Source organism: Plectropomus leopardus, chromosome 22 (assembly GCF_026936395.1).
Source record: "Plectropomus leopardus strain MGB_pleo_1.0 chromosome 22, ASM2693639v1, whole genome shotgun sequence".
NCBI classification, from domain to species: Eukaryota; Metazoa; Chordata; class Actinopteri; order Perciformes; family Serranidae; genus Plectropomus; species Plectropomus leopardus.
Genome location: NC_142197.1, coordinates 2,799,631 through 2,814,823, shown reverse-complemented (window position 1 = coordinate 2,814,823; position 15,193 = coordinate 2,799,631). Strand labels below are relative to the sequence as shown.

Sequence of the window (15,193 nt, the reverse complement as noted above, 5' to 3'; positions counted from 1 at the left end):
CACTTTTTTTATAAACAAGCTATATTTTTAAGCTGTTTAATGCACTCTGACAGCTTATGGATACTAAAAGTTCAAAATAAATTCCCAGTGTGAATCAATTTATTTTTACTGTGAATTAGAAAATGCTCGGGGGCCACTCGGCACCCTATCGGGGCCCATGAGTTTAATATCACAGCGTTGTCTATCAGCCTTTGACTAGTTTTATTCTATGAATGATTTCTGGGTCCTGTAAAACTCTCTCTGCATGTTACTGCTTTTCATATGTAGATTTATGCATCGTTGTACAGAACAAATTCAAACACAAACAAACACTGAGAAACCATTAGGAGGCTGTGAAGTACAAAATAAACACGTCACTGTGATGAAGCACCAGATAAAACTTTTATTTCTCTCATGAAGCTGATCTTTACAGAGGCAGAGCCGGCGCACGGCTTCCCGTCAGCAGACAGAGCGACGGCAGCACGACGCACGCTCTCAGAGTATCGCCAGCTTCTTTACAAAAAAAAGTACCAGAAAACACAGTGTGACACAATCAATAAATACCTTTTAAAAATCAAACAGGCCGAGAGCTGCAGGGCTCACCCCGCAGCTGTGATATGTACAAAGATCTGCTCATTGTGTTTTGTGTTCAGTAATAAAGATTTATTTCTTTTTATGGGATTCATGCACTTTACCACCGTGAAATCGTAGCTGAAGGAGAATACAAGCGACCCTTCCCTTCGATGATTAGCCCTCCGTACAAAAATAAAGATACAAAGAGGAACATTATAATGAGATAATAACAGAAACAAACGTCACGTAGAGTCCACTCAGAGCCAGATGCAACAGTGTGAGCATCAAATCTGTGGACAAACGTGTGCAACAAAGTCCCGTTTACCTGAGTGACGTCCTGCGAAACGACGCGTCACCGATTCAAACTGACCCTTAAAAAACTGGAAGAGACGCCAAAACGGAGCGACACGTTTGTTTTGATGATTACACGTCAGAGTCACAGAAACAAGCAGGTAAAATATGAAGAGAAGCAGGTCAAAGTTGAGTTCAAACTAACAACATTGAGTTGAATTTTGAGTTAATCGGATTTAAAAGAAAACTCATAGAGCTCTCGTACTAAATTAGCTACTAATTCTACAGTAAAAAACATTAACGGGCAACAAACATCCAGAATTAAAATTAAAGTTTTTTTAAAATAAAGTGCAATTTGACGGATCAAATATATACTGATTTTATTAGAACATTCAACTTTTTAAAAAAGCTCATATGTTACGTTCCATTAGCTGTTAATAGTTAACAATCAACACGAAATCCTAAAAATGTAGGATTTTTAAATAGAGTTTGGTTCAGTGGTTTCCATAAAATAAAACACAAAAGGAGGATAAAATTAAACATTTAAAGCTGAATTTTTGAGGACATGTTTAATTGTTTAATTGATTTAAGGCTGTATATATATATATATATATATATATATATGATGTAATAATTACGAACAAATAATAATAATTCCTTAAAATACTTTAAAATATTTTTTATTATTATAATTCTAATTATAGTTTTTTGGACAGTTTTCCAAATATATTTATTTCTTGCAATTTCTTTCAAGAAATAAGTTCTGAATTGCTTATTATTTTCCCACGTTTCTTTTTTTTCCCACGTTTCTTTTTCTTCAAAATTTCCCAAAATTTTCCCAAATTTTATTTTTTTAAAAAGCAAACCGATTTGCTTTGGATTTTGGAGGTTTAAATACGAGTGAAGGCGTCTGAATGAAGCACAAGAAAAGTGATGTCAATCCAGGTTTCATAGATTATACTAACAGATTATAATTAGATTTATGAGAAATTAAGTAAAATCGTTTGCACGGAGAGAGGGGGGCCTTTTGTTTTCCTGTGATCTGATTGGTCCAGAGTCACAGAGTACTACATCCAGCAGGGACAAAGTCCAACCGAAGCCCGGAGAGGTCAAACTCTGCCTTATTAAAGCTCTGACCGATGTGTTGATGGAAAACAACACGGGGGGCGTCTGAGTTGTTTTTTTACGGTGCTCATCGATCAGGAAACCTCGTCCCGCTGCCTCACTGACGTCGGGCCCAAACTGAACCTTTTATGGTCATCAGTCGGCCAATCAGAGGCCTCCGTTTCCCGAGTTTTAAGTTAAAAACAACAAACTGACCGAGGAGGGGATGATGTCAACCGTTGGTCGTGTTAGCTCTGTTTATGAGGCTTCACTTGCTTCACTTTTCTAAAATGACAGGATTTTAGGACATTTTTAGGATTTCAGGCCGTTTCTGAGATTTCTTTGATTTTAGTTAGATTTCAAGGACTTTTGCACATTTCTAGGACTTTGGAAAGTTTCTAGGATTTTAGGACATTTTAAAGATTTTAGGCTGTTTCTAGGATTTCAGGAGATTTCTTTAATTTTGGGAGATTTCTAAGACTTTTGCACATTCCTAGGACTTTGGGACATTACTATGATTTTAGAACATTTCTAGGACATTAGGACATTTTTCAGATTTAAGGATGTTTCTAGGATTTAAGGAGATTTCTTCAATTTTAGGAGGTTTCTAATACTTTTGCACATTTCTGGGACATTAGGACATTTCTAGGACTTTAGCATGTTTCTAGGATTTTAGGACATTTTTAAGATTTTAGGCTATTTCTGGCATTTCAGAAGATTTCGAAGACTTTTGCACATTTTTAGGACTTTGGGAACTTTCTAGGATTTTAGGAAATTACTAAGATTTTACAACTTTTCTAGCACATTAGGCTATTTCTAGGATTTTAGCACATTTCTAGGATTTTAGAACATTTTCAGGATTTTAGGACATTATAGGGGCTTAGCATAGCTAAATATTTCCATTTTTCAAGCGACAGACATTCAGAAATTTGCTTTCCTTGATAATAAATTAAACTTGGAAAAAAATAAGACAGTTAAAGGATAAAATAATTAATTTAGATAGTGATGTTATTTTGTAATATTTACACAGGAAATAAAGACAATGGTCAATTGAGTCCTTTAGTTATCAGCCCAGTACACAAGTCAACAAATACAGAAAAAAAACGTTTCCAGTATTAAATGATTAATAATTCAATATTTACTTGGGTTTGTACGATGCTTTTGTGTCCAGGAAATTCTTCTGGAAATCAGCAAATACTTTTAAAGTCAACACAATCAATTAAACTCTAATGTAGAGCTGAAAGAATTAATTTATTAACTGATTTAATTATATTTACTTTTTAAGCAAAGGAAATTTGCTACTTTTTTGTCTTCCATGACAATAAATTAAATATATATTCAAAAAAATAAATAAATATATTGTGAAGGCAACGTTGCTTTGGAAAAAACATTCTCAGACATTTTCTAGACCAAATAATTAATTAAAAAAAAAAAACAGACTTAAAAAAACAAATTTATTTTCGTGTCGCCAGAGTGATACACTCTGCTCTCATGTAGCTGGGAGGATTTACGTAATATGAATTATGTCACTGAAAACTTTATGACTGTGGGCTGAATCAAACCAACTGGATAATTAAATATTTAAAGTCCACGTAAAGTGATAATTAAAATGTGCTCTGAGTTTGTCACATCACAGAAAGATGTGACACCTGACCAAATTTGAATGACCAAAAAAATCGCCACGTATGTAAAAGAAAGTCTCAAAATCATGAAAAAATGCTCAATATTCTCTGATCTGAAACGCTGGGGGCGTCTGCTGGAGGAGCGGAGGCCACGCCCAATCGTGGGACTATGCTAATTATTCGTTTTTATACTGCGACTTTGCCGGGCGGGGTTACGCTGAGTATAGCTCCAGCGTGTTATTGAGCTATGACTTTAGGCCCGCCCAAAAATCTTTTCAATGAATTCAGTATTATGTAGTAAAGATCTTTGTAACGTGTTTTCAACAATCAGTGTCCAACATTTCTAATGTGTTTTGAAACAAATCTCTTTACACAGACTTTAATATCAGCTGGATCCTCATCAGAGCCTCGTTAAAAAACGCGGTAAATTTAATAAAACAACTTGCAGCGTTTATTAGATGTTTTCTGCGACTCTGACGTAAACAAACATCAAAACAAACATCTCTGTAATTAGCGATAAATAATCCAGAGGTGATCAAACCGCAGACGTTCCTCCTCTGTGTGTTTGTTTATGCTGAAATATTAATGAATGTAATCAGCCTCAAAACTGATTGGGTCTGCTTCTAGAGGTCGTCCTCTGCTGCTCGTGAGTGTGAAACGTGTCAAATGTCGAAATGTTTCTGTTTTCGTGTAAAAAAAACAAAAACAAATATCAGTCAAAATAGTATCAGATGTTTTCAAATGATGCTGTTATGGTCTCAAACATCCCGTAAAAATCAGTCTAATCGAGACAGAAATGAACGACGCTGCAAATCCAGGTTTTACTTTCATACAACTGCAGTTCTATATGTGACTCTGTTTGGGGTCACTGTGAATTACAGCTGCAACTGTTGATTAATCAATTAATCAACTGACAAATTATTGCGCTAAATATTTTGATAATCAGAGTGACATTTGCTAAAATTTCTTGTTTCTTGCTTCTCATATTTAATGATTTTACATTGTTTTTTTTGTTTTAATCTGAATAAAAACTGAATATGTTTTGGTCGTTGACTCTTGGACAAAACAAAACACCTGAGGCGAAAAACAAGGGCTGCAGGTTTTGAATGCCTTTTTTTTAAAAAATAAAATAAAATTGGCTATTTCTTTTCTTCAAAAATTTTTGGGTATTTTCGCACATTTTTTTTTAAAATTTTGGCAATTTTCCTCTTCTTTAAATTTTTGGTGATTTTTTACAGAAAATATATCATCCAAACCCATGGTTTGGATGCCAAAGTAAAAATCGCCAAAATAAGACCTTTTCATATAGCCAGAAACTTAAAAAAAAAAAAAAAACAACCGGAAATTATCATTGGATTTTAAAATTTCCAATGGTCCGTGGAGGCATCATGTGGGATGAACACTGTATTACAGAATTATTATTATTAATATTATTATTATTATTATTAAACAAATATAATATATATAATAACAAACATTTTTATGGATGAAGTGCGTGTTAAAAGTCTCCCTTTTTCTCCGGGCTGATTTATGAAACATTCGGGGGCTGAAGCCTCGTGACGCCACTGAATACGTGCGTGCAGGAATTCTTCGACATTTAACGGACAAAACGATGAATCAATAATGAAGTAATGTTTGGTTGCAGCTTTAGTTTGACTGCGTTCAGATCGTGTAACCTGGATCTCCAGCGTCTCTGCCGACCATCTGTAGTTTCTATCTGACTCTGTAAACTGAAGTTCGTGACGGCGACGTGTTCGAGCTAAAAAGTCGTTTTTTTAAGGTCACGCTGAGGTCAGTTAGAGCGCCGTGACGGGTCAGACAGGTACTTACTGCAGCGTAGTACGATCAGGAGTACTTCAGGGACTTTACTCAGACTCACTGGTTATTGCGTGTCCCTTTGGCTCGCTGGGTTCTTGTAGGAGCAGTGCATGATGGGATTGGTCAGTGGTCAGACGGGCGCAGCCGATGCACTGCACTGGTTTAACTCCAGTCCTGCTGGGCGTCTACACGTTGTAGGTGTAGTCCGTCAGGTAGTCCTTCAGTCTGTTGGGTAACGGCAGATCCTGGACCCGCCGCGTCGTCCTGTTGATGGCGATGCGGCAGAGGTGCTGCAGCGCCGGCGTGGCGGTGTACACCGGTTTAGTGAGCAGCAGCTGCACCGTGCCGTTGGGCGGCGCTGCAGAGGGCTGAGAGTTCGACGCGGCCTTGTCGCTGGTCCTGCTCAGCTGGACGTAGTGCTCCACCAGGTGGACCACGCTGTCGAACTGCTTCAGCTTCGGCTTCACCAGAACCACCGAGTCCAGCTTGAATTTGCCGTGTTTGTACTCGATCCGCAGGTTGGTGGGACCTGCCGACGTCATGGCGGAGATGGTGAACAGGTAGTCCCTCTGGGAGCTGTCCCGCACCAGGAATGTCCCCTCAGAGGCGTCCTGGAGGATCTCTTTGGCTTCGTTGGCGGTCAGACTGCCCCAGTACCAGCCTGACGCCACGGAGAGACAGAAAGGACACACATGAGACACTGAAGGACAGAAATACACACAGATATTACTTTATTTTACCAAAGTCTGCGCTGTCAGAATATTTTTAACGACTTCTGTTGCTTAAATGCTTCTGGTGAGCTTTAAAAAAAGACACCAGGATTCTCAACATTTGTGCCTATTAATTTTCAGGACTTTTCCAGGACTTTAAGGCAAATTTTAAAGACCATACATTCTCTAAAAAGGACCACCGATACTCCTTGTTGGTCCTTCTTCGTTATCATATAACAGCTATTTTTAAAAGTTTATCATTTTAAAAAACAAATCATTCAAAACAGGATGAGAACTGAATATTCAAGTGTAACTTAGGGACTGTTCGTTATTTATGAGACAGGAGGGGTGGTGCAAACTGGGGGACTTCTATTTTTTATATTTTGGCTTTACAGGAGCACATGAAATGTTAGTATTTCAGATTTATTTTACTACTGATTCTTAAAGAAAACCTGTAAGTCTGCGGGTTTTAGAAAGGTTTTTTTTCTTTCATAATTTTTCAAATACTTAAAGAAAAAAGTTTGATGTTTTTTCTTTAATTTTTTGTAGTGATTAAGAAAAAAAAAGTTGGAGAAGTTTTTTTCTTTCAAACTTTGGTGATTTTTAAAGAAATGTTTTGGCCATTTGTTTTTTTATTTTAAAAAATAACCAAAAATGACTCCATTTTTCGCAGCCAGAAACTATTTTCTCTGAGCAGAAAACATGAGAGAATTTTAAGCGAATGTTTCTGCATGACGCCCATTACCACACGTGCAGAATCTGCAGCAGCTGAATACTCTGTGTGTATTCAGCCGACAAAAGTTGGTTTGCATCCAGCTGAGAAACAAAACTTAAACCACCAGTGTGGTTTCAGTGTATGTGAAGTGTAATTTTCACTCCTTATTGATTCAAGATGTTGTATTTTACATCCATGTTTCCCCTCAGAGCCCTCAGACACCATGGGCCTCATGCAGCAGCACTTTCTTTTTTTTAAGATTTCTCTTATAGTTTCTCTTAATTATACGATGCAAAAGACAAATAACTATTAATCAATATTATTTCTATTATTAATTAATTAAAATAATTATATACTTGAAAGAAGAAGTAGCAATTCCTTATACATACAGTACATATGAGAAGCTGGAGCCATGAAATTTTTGTAGGGACGGATTTTGGTTTTTCAGGGTCAATATTGATTATTAATAGTTAATGAGACCAATAACTAATATTTCACTAAAATAAAAGGCTGATACGAATAATCCGCAAAATGCCAAATATCGGCCCTGATAATCGGCCTGGCTGATAATTTGTTGACCCCTAAAAACATGGTTGAAGTAATAAATACGATATTATAAAAGAAAAAGAAGAACTTAATAAATAAATAATTATTACAAAAATAAACAAAACTTTAAAAATATTGAAAAAAGAAAGAAAAGACGAAAGAAAAAAGTTAAAATAATTGAATTACTTATAGTTATTATCATTACAACAACAAAAATAACCAAAACAAAAAATAATAAAAATGTTGACGATGGCTGTATCCTGAAAGTGGCGTACATTGTCCTCGGACTGTCATCAGCAGCATTTGGCAAAACATGGACGTTTTAGGAAAAAGGTATTAGGAAACCTCATGTGGCACTCGGCACAGTTTGCTTCCTCTCTGAAGGTTATCGACCTTGTGACAGAGTTTGTTTGAGTTCAGACGGTAAATAATTTAGGATCTTCAGAAAGGAACGGCACTTATTCTTTCATGAGGTAAGAGTGAAAATCTCCCTGTACCAGACGGTCACTGTGGGTTGAGGAGCTTTAATGCATTTTAACAGCATGCATTTACACGCAGAGCGAAAGCTTAATTTCGAACAGTCAGAGTGATGTGAAGTGCAGACGGTCGAGCGAGAGCGTACCTGTGTTTTTCAGGTCCTTCATGGCTAAGGCGATGCGGCTCTCGTCTGATTCCACAGCCCTGGAGTTGTTGTCGGCCCGTCTGTCGCTCTCGATGGTTTCTGTGGACTCGGAGGACTGGCAGGTCATTGGACAACCTTCAGCCTAGGTTCAGGCCCGCAGCTCAGACATGGGACGGGGTCTGCAGCAGCCAGACGAGGGGGAGGAAGACGCCGCGCTGAACTCTACGCCCGTTTATACTGAGAATAAATAAAACCCATCAAAATAGTTTGACTACTTTAACAATACAGCTGCATTTAATACAAATTTACAAGAGACCCGTCCCTTTTTCCTCATAATGAACCCAAAATGTGTTGATTTGGCATAATACTGATCAATAATAAAAACACAAACCTCACCGAGGACGATATCAGACTTTTTACAAACCAACACGGTCTGTGTTTAATTCTGCAAACAAATTGTCCAACAGCACAAAATTGTAAACACTTTGGAGAACTGAGTAAAACAAAAATGTTGAACTCTGGATGTTCAGCTTTTCTTTATACATGAATATTTTCAACAAAAAAAGACAATTGAAGATGTAACTTTGGACTGAAAATATAATATATATAATAAGACATTATATTTCCTACAAACTTTGATTTAGTTTATTCATTTTCACATGGGTGACAGGTGAGAAAAGAGTGTGATAAAACATTACTCTTAGTGTAAATGGTTCAAGACTAAAGGGGTTAATAATATATTTCATACAGTGTATTTGTGAAAACTGGACTCCTGTTTAAAGATCACACATTTATATGAAGTGCCAAATGTAACTGTGATGTTGTTGGATTTTCTTTGTTATTGCAGCGACCTTTGTCTATTGTCTTTCCCCATTCCTGTCCCATTACATAACATGCCAAGTAGTTAAAGTTCTTGTATGAAGAACTGAACAGTGGGCAGAAATCAACCCACCCGAAAAACTGCAACAAATTAGTGAAAAGTTAAAAGAAACAGAATAATTCTGTGACATATTTGAATATATATATATATAATTCTGAAAGTCTATTCATAAATATAGACTTTGGATATTTTTCCTCAATCAATCAAACGACCCAAAAACTAGTAACAAATTAGTAAAAAGTTACAAGAAAATTACCTAAATTTAGCAAGAAAGAAAAACAAACAAACAAAAAAGGGAAAGTAAATAAACAAGAGAAAACCACGAAATGACCCGAATAGTGTAAAAATAAATGTATTATTCTGCAGCATATTTTGAACATATTATCCTGACAGGCTATTCATTAATATTGTTTCTGGATATTTTGTCCTGTTTTCCAGTTTCAAGAAAAAAAACAAAAATAAATAAGAAAATTACCTAAAAAAAAAGTGATAAAATAAATATTTAGTGGCATATTTTGAATAAATAATATTAACAGGCTATATATAAATACAATTTCTGGACATTTTTCCCAATTTTTATTTAATCAATCAAATTACCCAAAAATGAGCAAAAAATAAATTAAAGGTTTAAAGAAAATTAACTGAAATTTGGCAAGAAAAAAAGTAAAGTTAAAAAACAAAACAAGAATGTGACCTGAAAAAAAGGGAAAAAATAAATATTCTGTCAATTTTTAATATTTAATATTAATATGCGATTTATTATATTATTAATATGCAAATTTTCCCTGTTCTTTTTTTCTTGGAAATTTCCTGCTATTTTATCTCTCTCATTTTAATATTAATTTTCAGGTTGTTTTCTTGTCACCTTTTCCCAATTTATTGCAATTCGCTTATAGCTTTATCTCGTGTTTTAGAGGAGAATTTAACCTTTTTGCTCGCATTTTTTTTAAATACTCGTAAAACGCAGCACATGAAAAGCTGGCATCCGTTAAATTGTTAAAAAAATTAATGGGATTTGGCACCATGTGGTAATTTTTCGGTCCCCCGGTGGGACAAATTACAGAGGAGAGGACAGGACAGGTGGTTTGCACGGACTCTCGTGCCTCTCATCGCCACCTCACCTGTGCGTTACCTGTGAAAGAAACCGCGGTTATTAATAAAATAAAACAAACGTACCTGAGAGGTTTGGTGTTAGCCGCTTAGCTTAGCCAAATCCGTTGGCTCACAACCAGCGACGCCAGTTTATCCGCCGACATGTCGGTGACATTTACGGTGTAAATCCACAAAAACGTCCTCTCATTTGTGTCGTTTTTATTTTCTGTCCGGTTTATTAACGTTAACGAAGAAATGGCGGGTCAGTGAGGACACATAAGACGTCCAAACGTCGAAAAAAAATCAGCTTCAGCTCCCAAAACGTCAATCCGTCAGTCAAAGCTGCAGCTCCGGGTGAGCACGCGACAACGAAAACACCGATTTATTTTGGTTTCCAAGAGAGCTAAAAGAGCACCGTGCGAGCCCCGGACACGATGTCCGCCCGGTCGTGACTGTGCTGGGGGGGACAGAGCCGTGTGAGTGTCCACCGAGCCGCCTAATAACCGATATCACCATAAACACAAAAGAAGCATTTCCAGGAACTTTCCAGGAATACGGTCACGTGGTGCGCACAGCGGCGATTTAAGGTGGTCCGACGACACACACACACACACACACACACACACACACACACACACAGTTATGTGCCTTCAGGTGAAATATTTAAGTTGCAGGATGAATGCACGTGCACAGCGCAGTGCAGAGATGTTTACTGGTTGACTTGCGGGGTCACTGAGTCCAAACAGGGCCGCAGCCAGGTTTTTACAGGCCGGGGTCCCCACTCATTGTGTGCCGAACTGAAGAGAGGACTCTGATAAATTGAGATAAATACACTATTTTGTTTTAAGCAAATGTGTACTGTAGCCTTCAAACGAGACGATCTTAAATTGCTAGAATTTTGCATGAGTTTTGGTAAGGTAGCAGTTTTATGAGGTTACTTTGTTATCATCAACGCTTAAATAGAAAATTGTTAAATCAAGTAAATTAAGTTAATGATTAAAATATATATCGTGTGCAGAATTGAAGAGTGGATTGTAATAAACTGAAATAAAATAGCATTTTGTTTTAAGAAGATGTGCACACCAGACAACAAATGAATAAATCTTAAATTGCTAGAATTTCGAATGGGATTTGGTAAGGTTTATGAGGTTACTTTTGTGTCTGTGTTATGCAATCAAACAGAATCAGTTGGGGAGCAAAACTATCGACACTTAATTAGAAAGATGTTTTAATGCAAGTAAAATAAGTTTATGATTGAAAATAAATAAATGTGCACAGAACTAATGAATTGAACTAAATTAATTATTTTGTTTTAAGCAGACCTGTAAACCACCCTACAAGGTATGCAGTCTTAAATTGATAGAATTCTGACTGGGATTTGGTGAGGCAGCAGTTTTATAAAGTTTCCTTTGTGTGTCTGTATTATGCAATCAGGCAGAATAGGTTGGAGAGCAAAACTATCAACACTGCAATAAAAAAGTTTTATTGCATGTAAAATAAATTAGTGATTGAAAATGTATTAATCTGAATAAAAAAGTTTTCTTTTTTCTTTTTTCCAAAATTGTTTTTAAAAAAATAAAAAATAATATATATATATATATATATATATACACACATATATATATACATATACATATACATACATATATATATATATATATATATATATATATATATATATATATATATATATATATATATATATATATATATATATATATATATATATATATAGTGTTCTGTGTTCTGTGTTAACCCCGAAGTTTTGTTTGTTTATCTGCGGTGTCCCTAAAATCCTGAAGCATACAAAAATCCTAAAACGATGGGAAAGTTTAAAATATATAATTATGATAATTAAATGTATAGTTTTCTGGGCATTTTTGTCCTTAGCTTTTCAAAAAGATAATTCTCTAAATCTACCAACTTCTTGCAATTTGCGGGACATTTATCATCAAGTTGCTCATTACATTTATTCCCATGTTTTCAGAAAAAAAATTGCACCAATTTGCTCACAGCTCAAAGATTTACCACAATGGAGAAAAAATCATAATGTGCATTTGTCACACATATCTTTGGGTTTTTTGTGTCAATAACTGTTTATTTTTATACTTTGAACATAATTGTCATGTATTTAGTATCATTATTTGACATTTGCATATGGTGACGATGGGTCACAACATGGATTTGCTTTAATGTCAATTAATCAGGCAATGAGTTAGAAACAAACAGTCCGAGATGCAACTTTGTCTGGAAAAGAGGTCCCTGTCCTGAAGCTATAATCTACAAAACTCTCAAATAAACCCTCCTGATATCTCTCTGCATCGTTGAATTATGAGAATTTATTGCTTTAAGTCACAAGACAGTTTGATCTGATTACATGGTGCATCCAAACATCCAAAATTAAGTCATAACTAATGTGGCATGACTATCTTGTTTAGTAATCTGGTTTCATTCATGTGCTGATAGAACAGTGTTGCTCATTGAATATTTTCTGGATTCAAAGTTTTTATTGTTTTTTATTGTTTATTTTATTGTTTATACTTTTATTTTATAGTTATTCTTTAACCTAGTCTAATCTGTTTTGCTGACATGCAGTACGGCTGAAAGATGCCTTTAAAACACAACTGCAAAGAAACATTGTGATTTGTTTTGCCGCATTTCCATTTTACTATATTGAGACAAGGACGTCCTCTGGTGGTCGAAGAGCTGTTTCTGCATGTGGGGCCACTTAGACAAAGAAAACATATTGCTGCAATCAAGGGTGAAATTTACAAGAATACAGAAATTTATCTGAGTAATGTACCAACTAAAGAGTGTAGTTATTAACTTTTTGAAAGCGGAGCAAGTTTGCTTGATTTCTTTCAAAAATATGGAAAGAAGACAGTGAGCAACTTAAGAAAAAATGACTAAATAAATGTACAAAACCACAAACAAACAAAAAATAAAAACAAAAAAATACTAAAATTAAGAGAAAAGAAAAGACAGCTGAAAACACACATCAAGGAAATTGCCTGAAAAAAATACTTTAAAATAATTATAATTATCTACAATAGTTTTATGTATATTTTTTATTAATTATACATCTAGCTGTTGTTGTTTTACCTTTCTGCCTTTCAAAAAAAGGAAATGACCTGGGAAAATCCTTTAAAAATTATAGTAATCATGTAATATCATATAGCCAGTTGCTCGGGTACAAAGGCTTAAATATTTGTGAAAGATTTCCAGAAGCAAAAGGTAAATAGATGCTTTGCAGAAAAGTCCAATGAAAATATTTTGAATGTTCAATAAAAGTGCCTGTTATCCCTGCTGTCTATAATAACCTTCATAATGCTGTCTGTGTGTGTCTCTCTGCTGCTGGAGGACATGAAGAGTTAAGATTTGACTTAGTGTCTTCTGAGTTATTTACGTTTGATTTATTGTTTTGTTTCTGCAGGACCAGAACAGCTGTCGGCAAGTCCCCAAAAGATGGCAGCACAGACTTATAAGTAAGGACTATGTATGCATGTGTCTGCGTGAAGCCTATTTCTGTGTCTGTGTGTGTTTGAGCATTCTAGTACATACACATAGTGAGGACCAGAAGTATTTTTGCAGCAGAGTGAGGACATTTTTGGAGAGTGGGGACATTTTGAACAGTGCTCACTTCTTCAGAGGACTGTTTGAGGGTTAACGTTTGGTGTTAGGGTCCAGGTTGTAATTAGGGTAGGTTGGGGTTAGGCATTTATTTGTGATGTTTAAGGTTAGGGTAAGGGGCTTGGGAATACATAATGTCAAGAGGGTCCTCACAAAGCTATAAATACAAGTGTGCGTGTGTGTGTGTGAGAGAGTATATCTTTGTGAGGACCCACCAAAGTTTTAGACCTACACAGTGAGGACATTTGTGGAAAATGTTCTGATGCTCGGCAGTGTTTTGGAAAGACAAGAGATTTTGGAAATTGGGGACCTTTTGGAAGTCAGGACATTTTTTTCAAAGTGCTTATTTCTCATAAATTGTATTTTTTAAAATTCATTCAATATTCATATTATTTTTATTTTCTTTATGATATAAATATATATGAATTGACAAAAGACTGTGTTTCTGTGCCTTGAAAAAAATTTGGCTACCTCTGCAGGGATGCTCTGTTGTATGGTTTGATATAATGACTTATAATTCGGTCATTCATTTATTCATTCAAACCTGTATTTAAGACTCCCTTTCAGGGGTTTGAGGTGTGTTGGTGTTAGTTTAAGGCAGTATTGTGTTTTTGTGCTCTTCCACACTACAAAGAGGGTGGGGAGGAGAAAGAAACACTGGTACATATACATTGTACTTTGTATTTAATACTTGTACAATACTGGTTCCCAATAAAAACTGGAAAAAGCCAGAAGTTAGCAGGTGTTAGCAAGTTTTTGTGCAGTGGAAATGAAGCTTGGATTAAGAACATTTTGGATATTTTTGAGAAGTGTTTGAAAAGAGGAAACATTTCCTCCTGTCCATATCTTTAAAGGACTGTTGTAGGGTTTAGACTTGATTTTAGGGTTACGGTCGATGTTTGACACAGAGCTGAGATGGTTAAACTTCATGTCAGAGAAAGGCATCATGACAATAAGGGTCCTCACAAGGCTGCAAGTACAAACATTTGTGTGTTGTGGAGGAGAATGGTCCCCACTTCCTGGTGGTCAGACACTTCCCTCAGGAGGGAGCTTTCTCACGCTGAACATTAAAACCACAAACACACACACATCACATCACAAAGATCAGACAGGACACATAAACAGTAAAAAAAATAAAAAAAGAGACACTGTAAAATCTGACAAGTTGATCTTAATAATCGTCTTTTAATAATCATGGTCTTGAAAAACGTAAATAAATATAACTATCAATCATCAATTATATATAATAATATATAAAGTTTACTCTAGCTGTATCTAATTGTGTGAAGTTGCTGCAACTAAGAAATATCAAGTGAAATCACCTTGTTTTAGCAACTTCATTTAAAACCAAGTCAGTCTGACTTAACTTGATCATCAAAGAGGATTTTCCAGTGATAAAGTTAGGAGATCCGCGAGTTCTGTTTTGTTAACAAAATACAAATATGACCAACTAGTTTGTAACCAGCAGAATACAGATATGTATCTCAGTAAACTTGGTTTACTGAAGTTGTTAAAACTTAGAAAGATTGATTCAATTAAACTTGTCATTTTAAATTTGCAACAACTTCATAAAATGAAATAAGTGTAACTGAATTTTAAGTAAACTTAACA

The 15,193-nt window shown here is 35.5% G+C and overlaps 1 protein-coding gene and 1 long non-coding RNA gene across 2 annotated transcripts; one reads left to right on the top strand and one right to left on the bottom strand.

Annotated features, from left to right (window-relative positions):
- Positions 1-362: 362 nt before the first annotated feature.
- On the bottom strand, positions 363-8,114 carry socs2 (suppressor of cytokine signaling 2). Its single transcript, XM_088072725.1, has 2 exons — positions 7,981-8,114; positions 363-6,048 (listed from the first exon to the last, which is right to left on the bottom strand). The coding sequence occupies exons 1-2, from the start codon at positions 8,105-8,107 to the stop codon at positions 5,573-5,575; spliced, it is 603 nt and encodes a 200-aa protein (XP_087928851.1). The 5' UTR covers positions 8,108-8,114; the 3' UTR covers positions 363-5,572.
- LOC148185830 (uncharacterized) lies at positions 6,068-8,375 on the top strand. The gene is made up of 2 exons (XR_015775524.1): positions 6,068-7,831; positions 7,994-8,375. It is a non-coding gene; the product is annotated as an uncharacterized LOC148185830 (long non-coding RNA).
- The last annotated feature ends 6,818 nt before the right edge of the window (positions 8,376-15,193 follow it).